Here is a 13,317-nt window from a genome sequence, read left to right as displayed (position 1 = left end):
CATGGTGGGCTAGTTGGTGTAGCATTATTTACACAGTATGGCAGAAGGACAGCGGGCGATTACGTGAGCATTGGCATAACATTGAGAAAATAGCCTTATCAGGCCACCTTGTCGCGCATTCCGCACGCTGCGGATGCAAGCCTGTGTTTGACCGCACTTATTTGCTGGCCACAAACAATGACCAGGTCACCAGAGAAACTGAATAAGCTGCCAAGATTGAGAAAATAAATTATGTAAGTTGCCCGTTAGTCTCGTTATCAGAGAAAGAAATGTTGATGGCATTTATTCTGGTCCTTTGGAACGCGCATCAGCGCGTAGCGTCGCTTCCACGTCGGTACAGAAAGGCGAAACGCGACAGTCTCGCTCGCGTCACAAAGTTCTTTCAGCGACATAAGAAACTGAGCACCTTAGGTGCATCTCGGGGTTCTCGTAAGCGTATAGTATGGTTTCATGCGCACTACATGAACAACTTGAGCGCGAGGAGGACGATGGATCGAACCGGGGTCAGAACTGCAGGGGACGACTTCGTAGGTCACGCCACTGAGGCGGCGTGTAACTTTGTAGGGACCATAATACCGGTGGATCAACTTTTCCGAGAGTCCACAGCGAAACTGTGTAGTCTCCTGATCAGCAGTGTTATACGCGAAAGTCACGTAGGGCAAAATCTCGTCCCACGTCATGTGCTCTACGTCGACATACATGTAGAGTATATCAGCCAGCGTTCTGTTCAGACGTTCCGTTAATCTATTGGTTTGAGGGTGATACGCTGTGCTCTTGCGGTGAGAGCTATGCGTCAGCTGGAGAACGTCCTGCATAAGTTCCGCTGTAAATGCTGTGCCGCGGTCGGTGATGACAACAGACGGTGCACCATCTCGCAGGACGATGTGGCGTACAATGAATTTGACCACTTGATACGAGTTTGCTTGAGGGATCTTCTGTTTCGGCCTACCGGGTTAAGTAGTAGGTAGCGACGACTATCCATCTGTTGCGCAAAGAGGTCAGTGGGAATGCCCCAAGTAGATCCATTCCTATTTGTTGGAACGGTGCTTGAGGAGGGTCTACAGGATGGAGAAAGCTGGCCGGTTTGACTGGTGGTTTCTTGCGGCGCTGACAATCGTGGCAGGTCTTCACGTACCGTTGTAGAGAAGAATAAAGCCGGGGCCAGTAATACTGCTGTCGTATCCTTGCTAATGTCTTAGCGAATCCCAGGTTTCCCGTGCATGGCTCATCATGGCAGGCTTGCAAAATGTCTTGGCGCTGCGCCGACGGCACGACAGGGAGGTACGTATTGGGACCGCTTCCGCAGTTTGTGCTGTAGAGGACGTTGTTGTTCAAGTAGTACAATGATAAGCCGCGCACGAGCGAGCGGGGTAAAACACCTTCAACTCCTTGAAGGTGCTCGATCAGCGGCAGCAGCTCAGGGTCAGCGCACAGTGCTCAGCCATATTTATGGCGTCGATAACGCCGACAAATGGCAAGTCATGGTCAGGGTCCGATGACGTCATAGGGAATGGTGCGCGTGACAAACTGTCAGCGTCACTGTGCTTCCATCCAGACCGGCAGACAACTGTAATGTCGTGTCCTTGTAGGCGTAGGCTCCAACGTGCTAGTCTGCCTGAAGGATCCTTGAGGTTGGCAATCCAGCACAGCGCGTGGTGGTCACTGACTGCCTTAAAGGGTCTACCGTACAAGTAGGGTTGGTATTTACTAATATCTCACGCAACCGCTAAGCATTCTTTTTCAGTGGTTGAATAGTTTTTCTCAGCCTTGGTGAGAATGCGGCTTGCATAAGCAATGGTGCGTGCCGCACCAGCTTGCCACTGCACAAGAAGTGCGCCGAGACCAGAATTGCTGACGTCAGTATGAATTTCAGCGTTCATACTTGCTCATACTTGCTCATTTGCCTTCGTTCTTGCTCATTTCGCCTTCGTCGAAATGAGCAAGAATTGGGGCTTCTTGCAAACGCTTGCGCAATTCATTGAACGACTGCTGCTGCTCGTCCGCCAAAATGTAAGGCACATCGTCGCATGTAAGCCGTGTCAGAGGCTCAGCAATTCTCGAGAATCCCTCGACGAAGCGCCTACAATATGCGCACAAACGAAGGAAGCATTGGACAGCCTTCTTGTCTCTGGGTGGTGAAAACTCGGCGACGGCAGCTAACTTGCCGGGGTCTGATCGGACGCCTTGAGGACCAACGACATGGCCAAGAAATTTGAGCTCTTAGAACCCAAAGTTGGATTTGTCAGGCTTGATGGTGAGGCCGGCAATATGGATCGCAGCGAGGGCACTCTCGAGTCGTGTGAGATGTTCGTCAAAGGTGCTCGTGAACTCGACGACGTCGTCCAAGTATACGAGGCAGGTTTGCCATTTGAATTCAGCAAGCACTGTATCCATCATCCGCTGAAAGGTGGCAGGTGCGGAACAGAGACCGAAGGGGAGAAATTTGAACTGACAAAGCCCATCGGGTGTCACAAACGCTGTTTTTTCACGATCCTGTTGATCAACTTCGATTTGCCAATACCCTGACTTACGATCCAACGAAGAAAAAAACGGCATGTTGTAGACGATCCAGTGCGTCGTCGATGCGTGGCAATAGATAAACGTCACGCTTGGTGACACGGTTCAACTTTCTGTAATCTACACAGAAGCGTTGTGTGTTGTCTTTCTTTCTGACTAACGCTACAGAGGAGGCCCACGGGCTGGTGGACGACTGGATCACTTCGTCTTGGAGCATCTTTCACCTTATGCTTATACTTGAGTGAGTGAGTGAGTGAGTGTGAGTGAGTGAGTGAGTGTGAGTGAGTGAGTGAGTGAGTGCGATAAAATGCGATAAAACGCGCACCTGGCTAATCCCACGACGGGACTGACAGATCTAGTCTGCCGGCCCGATTGCGGGCGCGCTGGACGGCCAGGATTTGGTCCTCAAAGACGGGACTTCACAGGAGCACGTCCCAGTCTTCCTTGGTGAACTTCGGGCCCAGAGACCCGCACTCCCAGAGCATATGAGGCAAAGTAGCAACCTCACCACAGGACACGCAAGAACAATTCGGATAAATCTCGGGATATATGCTGTTAAGGGACGCCAGATTTGGGTAGGAGTTTTTGTGACAGCCTGCGGCCTGCTTAGGTTGGAATGAGGCGGCGGGGAAGCCCTTCTCTCTAAGTAAAAGGATTTTGTGATGTCGTTGTGCGTGATAGGAGCGTCTCTGTGTCCAGGGAGAGAGTCGCCCGATCCGAAGGCAGCGCTGTCGGTAAAGCCATGCGCAGCCTCGTGGGCAGACTCGTTGAGGTTCAGACGAACTCCCCCCCCCCCCCCCCATCACCCCGACGTGTGCAGGGAACCAAAAGATCGCCAGTTAGGAGGTATTGCCGAGTTTGGCGCCTTTCAGAATTTGAACTACCTGCCGGGCTACCCGGTCTTTCTGGAATGCCCTGACGGCGGCTTTCAAATCGCTATACACCCTGTCTCTCCGACCGTCTTGCATGGCGAGTGCAATCGCTTTCCTTTCCACTGGAGACACTCTGTAGGGATGCTGACGAAGAGGACGTGCGGACTCGTCCGTGATGATGCGGTGCTTTGTGATGGACGTGCGCCGCACTTTGGATGACGTTGAAAAACAGTCCGCAAATTCATTCACGACAGTCAGTAGACGATCTTTATGGTGGCCTGGCAGAGCGGCCTTAACGTGAATCCGTTCTTTTAGGCTGGGCAACTCAGATTGCTGAGACGATGCGGTTTCCAATGCGGGAATGTTAGTGACATCAGTGATTTCGTGAAGGAATGCGATTGTCGTTCCTCGCGGTACATGCCTATATTCGTTGCTAAAGTTTGTTAGCAAAACGACTGAACATTTGTTTCGCACTTGAAGAAGCCCTCTGGCTATACAAATGTGGCGCTCAAGAAACAGGGGCATGTTCGCCTCAGCAATTCCTTCGGCGGCGTCCTCCATGTCGCATCGGACAAGGGTAAGCACGCTGCTCTTGGGTGGCAACGTGACGTGATCGGAAGCTACGCGAAGCTCGACGTCATGGTCGTTGTCATTACTGTTCGCTACGCCTTGCGTAGTAGCGAAGCTGACCCTAGACTCTTGCAGGTCGATGATGGCACCGTTCGCCTGAAGGAAATCCATGCCGATTATAAGGTCCTTTAAACGTTCAGGCAGAATGACGAAGTCGCCGATGTACGTGAAGCCCCGAATGTTGACTCGCGCCGCGCACCGGCCCATTGGAGTTATGAGATGCCCTCGTGCAATACGAATCTGAGTTCCGGTCCTTTGCGTCGAAATTGTGTTCAGTATACGCGCGAGATTCTGGCTAACAACAGACGTGTCCGCACCCGTGTCGATTAACGCCGTGACTTCGTGGCCATCTATGGTAACTGGTACGTCGCAAGATACTGACACGGAACTACACTGCTTTCACTGCGTTTCAATTACGTCATATCGCGGTCGTCGTAGTGGAGCATCTTCAGCGTTCGCAACATCAGCGACCTCACCTCCGCAGGTCGCTGGACTCAGTTTTCCCGGGAGGCAGGGCTGGGTGAGCGACGCCTCGTTGCTTTCGGCGTGAAGTGAGGGCTCGAAGACCTGTTTCCGGCGGGTGACGCTGACTAGGGTTCGCGGAATCGTGGGGAAAACGAGGTCCTTGCGTCCGCGAAGTATGCTTTAATCTCCAGAGGGGCGTTCGCCATTGTGGGGACACGGCGCATTCACTGAAAATCCACGGAGCCCAGCTCGGCGGTAAGAACACGCCCTGTAGACGTGATCGGCTTCACCGCAATGAAAACACAAGGGCCTCCGGTCTGCGGTGCGCCATACGTCGCTCTTGGGGGGTGGTCGTTTTTCAGCCATGAATGGCGTGCGGCGAGGCCTGAAATCGCCAGCTACTTGTTCAGCAGCGCGCACACCATGAAAGTCTGGGACGTCGCTCACATCGCGAAAAATCGGGGACAATGAACTTCCCGCTGCTTCCGCATACGACATGCGAGGTTGGGGCTGCCGTACCTCGTGCTGGGGGGTCTCGCTTCGCTCTAGGACCTGGACTATCTGCCTGATTTCTTCCCGGACAACCTCAGCCAGAGCGAGTCGCTGTACCGATGCTGGAGCCACCTGTTTTGGAGCTCTTCTCGAACAAGCCTAATAAGCTCTCGAAAGGCTTAATCTGCAGAAAACTAAAGTAATGTTTAACAGTCTCGGAAGAGAACAGCAGTTTACGATAGGTACTGAAGCACTGGAAGTGGTAAGGGAATGCATCTACTAAGGACAGGTAGTGACTGCGGATCCGGATCATGAGACTGAAATAATCAGAAGAATAAGAATGGGTTGGGGTGCGTTTGGCAGGCATTCTCAGATCATAAACAGCAGGGTGCCATTATCCCTCATGATAAAAGTTCATAACAGCTGTGTCTTACCAATACTCACGTACGGGGCAGAAACCTGGAGGCTTACGAAAAGGGCTCTACTTAAATTGAGGACGACGCAACGAGCTATGGAAAGAATAATGATGGGTGTAACATTAAGGGATAAGAAAAGAGCAGATTGGGTGAGGGAACAAACACGAATTAATGACATCTAAGTTGTAATCAAGAAAAAGAAATGGGCATGGGCAGGACATGTGATGAGGAGGGAAGATAACCGATGGTCATTAAGGGTTACGGAATGGGTTCTAAGGGAAGGGAAGCGTAGCAGAGGGCGGCAGAAAGTTAGGTGGGCGGATGAGATTAAGAACTTTGCAGGGACAACATGGCCACAATTAGTACACGACCGGGGTAGTTGGAGAAGTATGGGAGAGGCCTTTGACCTGCAGTGGGCGTAACCATGATGATGATGATGATGATAACTCTTGTTTGAGGCCGCGCATCAAGTTCCTGACCTTCTTTTCTTCCGGCATGGACGGATCCATGCGTCGGAAAAGTCGGCACATATCTTCGACAATTATTGCGACGCTTTCGTTCGGCCTCGGTACTCTCGCCTGAATTGCAGATTCAGCTCGCTCCTTGCGATCGAGGCTGGCCTATGTGCCAATTAGCTGCCGTCGGAATTCATGCCATGGCGATGGGGCCGCCTCACGGTTCTCAAACCACGTCCGCGCATAGTCCTCGAGGGCAAAGTAGGCGTTGCGTAGTTGCGCTCTGGAGTCCAGCCGTTGTATTTTGCGACACGCTCAAAGTGATCGAGCCAGTCCTTTACATCCTCGAAGGTGTCCCCATGGAAGGACGTGGGGATTCGCGGCTGGTTGAGGACGACCTCGGTCGGCGCGGTCAAGGAAGATGATGGAACCGACGTACTCATCCTTCTGACTTGGTTGAGTAGCGGTTCGTGCTCAGGTGGCAATCCTTGAAGTCGGCGGCTTGTCCGCACGTGCACAGGAGTCAGCTCGACCGGACTTCCTACTGGGCTTGTAGACGGTGTTCAATCAGGGAGTGGTAGCATGTACACTGCACCTCCACCAGAAAAATGTAACGTAGATCTTTCACATCCTTATGGCAATATATATATATATATATATATATATATATATATATATATATATATATATGGTCCACTGGGAAGAATTTTCTTCTACCGTATTGACTCGAATTAGGCCCACCTCGATTCTCAGCCGACCCCCTAAAGTCCGCAGCCAACAAAAAAATATATATATTACCTCGTATGTAAGCCGAACAAAAAAAAGCAAGGTCAGCGTTCACAAAATGCAAACAGCATTTATTGAATCTGAACGTGCGGAGCTCATTCAACGTCGTCGTCGCTGCTAGACTCGTCGCTGTGTTCCTTGTCACTGTCCCCTTCAAACAGTGCACTATCTACGGTACCGTCAAGCGCGTTAGATATGCTGCACTTTTAAAGGCGCGCACGATCGAAGGACCTGGGATGTCGTCCCACGCTGCAGCTACCCAGCCAGCCAGCTGCGATAGCGATGCACATTTGGGGCGCCCCGGTGCCCTAGCTTTTGCTTGGATCACATCTGTAGTCACTGGAAAGGCAGCTGCTCTCTGCGTCCGAACAAGCCCGCCAAAACTGTCTCCACTTCGTGGTGATGGCCTTTCTTTGGTCCGCTTTATACCATTGCGGCGCACGCAAGAAGCTGCTGTCGGTGTCCCCTCCAATGATTTACATTTTTCTTGTCGACGCCGAAGTCCCGCCCGGCTTGAAGGTTTGACGATGCCTCTGCGGCTATCACAACTTTTCGCTTGAAAGCGGCACTGTAGTGGCATCTCCTGCTTCGCGCCATCGCGATAACACCAGGCCGCACACCGATATGGCCGACACGACACAGGTCAAAATGACGACCTCGCTTGTGTACGGTTGGCTACTGGCACGGCTAGTAGCGGCTGCGATACCGACTTTTCTAGATGGCGCTAGCTATGCACCATATTTAGCAGTCTAAATGAAAAACTGGCGCCATTTTTAACATCGTCAAATCTAAGCCGACCCTAGAGTTTGGAATATGATTGTATAAAAAGAACTATCGGTCTACATTCGAATAAGTATGGCATATGCTTCACTATCACTAATACTAATACTGCTTCACCTTTCTGGTGAAACTGCAGCCTTTCTTTTTTTTTTCTTTCTTTACTGCGACTCCGAGTATAAGCGCTGGTGTGCACGACTGCTATTCATTACGATTCAGAATGAAACCGGCTTGGTCCCAATTCGGTTACTGAGTCAATTATATATATTTATGACCTCTTCGCGGCGATGTTTCCGTTCCTAATAAATGTTGTAAATTATGTTGCTTGGTAGAAAGGGAAACAATGAGGCGCATAGCCTTCACGTGGATTTCAACTGCTGTTGGCAAGACCATATGGTGGCCAAAGGGTCACTGCAGATTTTTTTCAGGGCAAGAAAAGCATGCAAAGCAATTTAAACAGGGTTAATATAGAGCAACATATTCATTCTCCAGGCATAGGTTACCCATACCATTAGAAATAGTGAAGTTGGCTACTTCCTTCTCGAATAATATGAACGTCGTGTCAGTATATATTTAAATATATTCTGTATGTGCAAGGTGTTCGCAGTGGAAATGAACCGTCCTCAACGCATGGGGACTGCTTCGTCCCCCCTCCCTACCTGCGTGTAGGGCAAGAGGCGGGACGCCCAGCTCGATGGAATAGTTTTCAATCAATCGCAGTGGAAATTGAACAAAAAATGTCTGTGGTGCTTCTAATGCGCTTGTCCTCCTATCGTCGCAGGTATGCGCACACTTGCGACTAAGCTTTTCGTCACACACAATAACATTTTATCTGAAGAGGTAGAGGCAACTCAAAATAAATGTCAAATGTGGGTAACTCTGGTAACGACACTTTAGGTGGGGGGAGTTGACTCCGGCATCGCTCGGGGAGGCACTGCTGCATTACCCCTCCCCCCCCCCCCCCCCCGTGGTCACCGCTCATGGTGTTGATGATGATGAGCATCAATGCTTTATTTACAGTCGCTGAATCGCGAAAGATGCAATCCGTCTGGAGAGGCCCTCCGTCAGCCCAGTAGATGTCACAATGACCAATGTGCACCTATGACGGTAACCCCAGCGGCACACCTCCTCACGTTCCTCCAGGGTCAAGCGCATCCTCATGTTTGCCAGCTCTGGAAAGAGAAGTTTTTTTTACTCCAGTGTTTATTCTAGGGGTGGTTGCTTGGAGTAGTTGGCAATTCACGATAAAAAACGACGTACAGCGCGAAAGACAAGACTGCAAGAGACGACATACACACCGCAGTGTATGTGGTCTCGCAGTCCTTGTCCTTCACGCTGTACGTAGTTTTTTACCATGTTTTTATCATTAGGGTTGCCAACAACTTATCCTAGAGAAGAAAATGGATCAACAGGAGACTCCGTTAAAGGGTCCATGAACCACCTCTTGGGCTTGCTGAGAAAACACAGACCCAATAGCTGACATCAATCATGAAGGGTGTTTTGCGCGTCTTCCTACTGTTACTGCGTGAAGTAAATGAGAATCTGCTTGCTATATTAGAATAATTACGTACAATAATAGTTACAGCCCATGCTCGGCCTCAAGGGTGAATGAGCAAGCAGCACGGCCTTAAAGAATGATAGAATGGTCCTTTGTACAAGTCTAAAAAATTGCAGTTATTTACAGCCCGCAAGTACGACTAAGAATAAAAAAAGAGCAAGTCTTCGAAAGTGTCAATCGCACGGCCGTCATCAACTTAGTTCCTAGTGTCGCTAGCGAGTTCTATGGCAAGGCAAATGCAATGAATATTAAGTGCAAGCCGTGGCACCGTTAACATTGATGGTGAAATTAGGAGCGTTCCCAATAATTGTTGGGTGCTGATTTGTTTGGATGTTAAGAAGTTTTGTAGAATGTCTGCCCTGTATCTTCGGTGGACTTAACATGAAGCCTTGCTTACAGTTGATTAAAATTAGGGGCAAGTTATGGACCAGGTATAGACGAAGTTTCAAGCATGTGGAATAATTAGAGCCTCAGCAGTAGTAAATTATGTATGCAAGGGCTCTGGAGCATTCATGATCTATTCTATGGAATCACAGATATTGAGATATGGGGAATCTCTTACCGCTGGTCACACTGCGAGCGGCGTGTCCTACTTCTGGTTCGTTGGCGAATGAGGGCTCCGCTTGTCCCAGATCATTTATTATCAAGGTCAGGTTGGCATCATTGATGCGTTCAGCCTGTACCTGCAGTAAGAATATTTCTTTCAGTCTTTCTACTGTCTTACAACAAGGTGCCATGAGTAAACGCACACTTTACCAAGATCTAGCATACGTGAGCATATTAAAGAATATAATGAAATACCAAAAGTTATGGTTATTTCATTTCTGAACTAAATTTGGCGGTCGCGGAAGCTGACGCTTCGAAAGCATTGCACTACCAATGAAAAGAACCATGAAAAGGTGTAGAGTAGCATGTGTTTGTCAATACTCCCAGGGCACCTCAATCCCGGTGGCGTTCTTACAATTGCTAGTAGGTACAGCGGGGCGGGGCGTTTCTTGCGGCGCTCGACGTTTCTGTGGAGGCGCGAGCAAGAGCGGGTGCGAGAGAGAAATTCTTTCTTGGGGCCTTTGCTGCTTGAATAAGTGACTCTGCCTAGGCACTACAAAGGAGGTTTCTTGGCACGTGCTGTATAATTGTCCCCTAGACATGCCGGCATTACGGAGTGCAGTCGAGTTTGTTTATGCTCCGCCACTGGCTGGCCATGCGGTGTGGCATTGGGCATGGGCGCCCCGTTTGGTGATCACTGCGTCTGAAGGGGCAAGGTTCTGACTGATGTTGTATAAGTCATGGGTAGCTTTTTTTGTCGTAACAAAAGATTGTATTTTTAACAAGCACTGCTCCAGGAAAGCACATGTAACCAGCTAATGGAGGCCTCAGGAGAGCACCTAAGGGGTAGTGGGACGCACCAAAGCTAGAAGCAGGGCGGCCCATGAGTTGGGGCCGTGCAGGCCTCGGCGAGCCCCAACCCAAGGACCAGTCCGGTTTCTAGCTTTGGTGTCCCCGTTGCCGCTTTGGTGTCTTGGAGGAGCCGCCAATAATGCGAAATAATGCCACGTTGTTACCACTACTAAAAACGTAGTTGAACTGATATAATTACACCCTGCCGCCAACTTTAATAAACACAACCGTTTATTAATCTCACTGGTGATAGGCAGTAATGCAAGATCGGCGTAACGCTGAACTTGGCAATATCGACAGGTGGTGCTCACTAAAGCACCAAATTATCTTCGAATCAGTCCATCAAAAACATGTTTTGTTTCATGACCTTCAAACAACAATTCCGCCTACTACAGGTGTATCACTAAGTAATCATATCCTACCAATATCTGACAGCGTTACAATATTGGGTGCCATTTTAGAAAAGCTAATAAATACGCATGGTTACCTCGCTTCTAAAATAAATTTCATTTTGTACTCACTTTACCATCAAAACATGCAGCTATTTTCAACCTCATATTCCTCGCTCGTTGCATATCATTGTTACATACATTGCCATTTATCCTACTGTAAGCAGACGCTGCGCAGACGAGGTGGCGCGGATGAGCACATCTCGATGGGCACTCGGCGATCCTATCAACTAAGAATTTGTGCAGCTTCCACAGTGCTGCAACAAGCCAGTCATTTTACTCCTTAGCGCCAACGTTAGATCCATTGTTTATTTATTTATTTACACAATACTGCAGGCAGCAATGCTGCCCAAGCAGGAGAGGGATTACAAAAGATGCTTTTTCAATATATTTTCATATGAAACATGGATATGCATTCAACAATACATTCTGGTAAATGATTCCATTCTTCACTCCTAAGTGGAAAAAATGATTTCTGAAAGATTTTAGTGCTTGCAAAGTATGACTGGACTACTTTAGAATGAAAAATACGTAGAGCATGGAATATTTGTAGAGCATGGGCAATATATGTGGCATCCGTTACAGGAAGGACCCCGGCATAAAACACTTTCGTGTTACAATGTACTTGTTGCATGTGGCTACTATTCGCCAGTCATGCAGGCGGAGGACAAGGCCGCTCCGCACCACGCAGCATGGTCAGACTGGATCGTATGAGCGCGAGGACTCACGCGGGCCCTGTCGGGCACAAAGCAAACGCTGCGCAATATGCACTACACCTGAGTGTAGCTGCGGTCTGCTACGTAGCGCATATACAACAGCGTACCCCGACAAGTCCACTGGCTCAGCGCTGTGCTGCTCGCTCATGGAAAGCGCGTTTGGCTTACCTTTGGCGCGTCGGAGCTGCCAAAATCGGGGGCCGTGGCCTCTACAATACCATCCAAAATCGCATGTGAACTGCGCGACACGGTGACATACAGAAGGCGGTGCCTTGTGAGCACGCCCCGCTCTGTCGTAACCTTGGCAGTGAAAGGCATTGAAGGAGGAGCGGAAGCACCGCGACCGCCGCGTTTGATTGCCAATAAATCCACTTCTGGTGAAACGAATCGAAGTACTTTTCGTGACAAAGTGTTTATTAAATAGCCTATTTTAAGTTTTAATGCTTTTTTCCACTTCGATAAACATGTAAGTGGAACAGGGCACGCTTAGGTGCCTCCGAATTCGTAAATGTTACGTAAAATTGGTAGAGTTGACATATACACTAACAGCCGGTGACAAAAACCAAGGAAGTGTATTTGAATTAACAGAAAGCAATCACTTACTCCTTTCCCTCGGAGATCATCGTTCAGCCTGTCCACTTTAGCTTGGGTGGACGTCAGGAGCCGCTTTACGCAAATCCGGAATGTCCAGGCAGGTGTCATATTCCGCTGAAAAACATGGTGAGACATATTTAAGCCGGGACATACCTAAATAGCAATGACGTATGCCTGATCTTAATGAAATGGGCAAGACGAGACGCTGTATAAGTAATATTCGCAATCTGGGCTTAAATTCAATGCGGTTGAAATAAACAGGGACATACGAACAACACTTATGACGTGAAAGTCGTACCAGTGAGTCAGGATTACTGCTCTCAATATAAGGGTAGAACGAAATGCTTGCTTGTAGAACACGTACGGCACGCAGAAAGTGCACGCAGAAAAAGGAACATGCGCAGTGAGCACCATGTGCGGGAACAACCACGATAACCACCCAGACGAAAATGGGAGGTCTTTGTGCGTTTTTCCTACGTGTTTTGTTTATCGAGCGACACTGACTATCGGCAAATTACTCGAGACAGGTGAAAAGCTTTGAAGACCTTACAGGTATTTCACCTGGCGGGAAAACGAAAAAGAAAATGAACGGCGGAATACGCCTTTCTGAGTTTCAAGCCTGAACCGCAGCGCAGGTACGTCTGTACGGCGTCACTGATTTCGAAGCATTTTCGCACGTTTGACATTTTCTGCAGAGAAAGTGCTGAAAACCCTCAATTTTCAGCCACGTGGTGCTTTAAATGTGGAAGCTTTATCAATCGGTAAACTAATAAGCGGTTCCGAACTGACACTGTCAATACCTATGACGTCACTGACAGTGACGTCATCGGTATCATGGGCCCGGTGTGGCATCGTATAGGTATCGTGGGCCCACGTGCGTAATCGAACCAACAACCAGCTCCGTGGCTCAGCAGCAGAATGCCACGGTGACTGAGCCCCCAGAGGCGGCCGGGTGAAAGCGGGATAAACGAGGCCGCGCGTAGACGCCGACAGCGGTTGCGTGACGCGACGTGTGGCGGGTGCACGTGGTACACTTTTGCCGCCGAGGTTCTGTGTCACCGAAGGGCAACTCGAGCTGCCGGACGACTGGAAAACCACAGGCGGCGCCCGGCCCTCCAGCCGCCACGCTACTCCCGTTACATGCAGCGGGTATCCTGTGTCGGAGCGCCTCCCGCGTGCAGGCGGCCCCCGC

At 49.6% G+C, this 13,317-nt stretch overlaps 2 protein-coding genes across 3 annotated transcripts in view; one reads left to right on the top strand and one right to left on the bottom strand.

Annotated features, from left to right (window-relative positions):
- LOC140216711 (uncharacterized) overlaps positions 1-13,317 on the top strand; it is a 350,595-nt gene that overhangs the window by 84,012 nt on the left and 253,266 nt on the right. The window lies entirely within an intron of this gene.
- Positions 8,397-13,317, bottom strand: part of LOC140212788 (uncharacterized) — a 34,180-nt gene continuing 29,259 nt past the window's right edge. Inside the window, exons 3-5 of the mRNA XM_072286716.1 lie at positions 12,135-12,239; positions 9,531-9,651; positions 8,397-8,582 (exon numbers count right to left, since the gene is read on the bottom strand). Coding sequence (XP_072142817.1) covers positions 8,425-8,582; positions 9,531-9,651; positions 12,135-12,239 — 384 coding nt within the window. The 3' untranslated portion in view covers positions 8,397-8,424. The remainder of the gene's footprint in view (positions 8,583-9,530; positions 9,652-12,134; positions 12,240-13,317) is intronic.

The sequence above is a fragment of the Dermacentor andersoni genome, chromosome 3 (assembly GCF_023375885.2).
Source record: "Dermacentor andersoni chromosome 3, qqDerAnde1_hic_scaffold, whole genome shotgun sequence".
Classification (NCBI taxonomy): domain Eukaryota; kingdom Metazoa; phylum Arthropoda; class Arachnida; order Ixodida; family Ixodidae; genus Dermacentor; species Dermacentor andersoni.
This window is presented reverse-complemented; position numbering and strand designations above follow the sequence as displayed.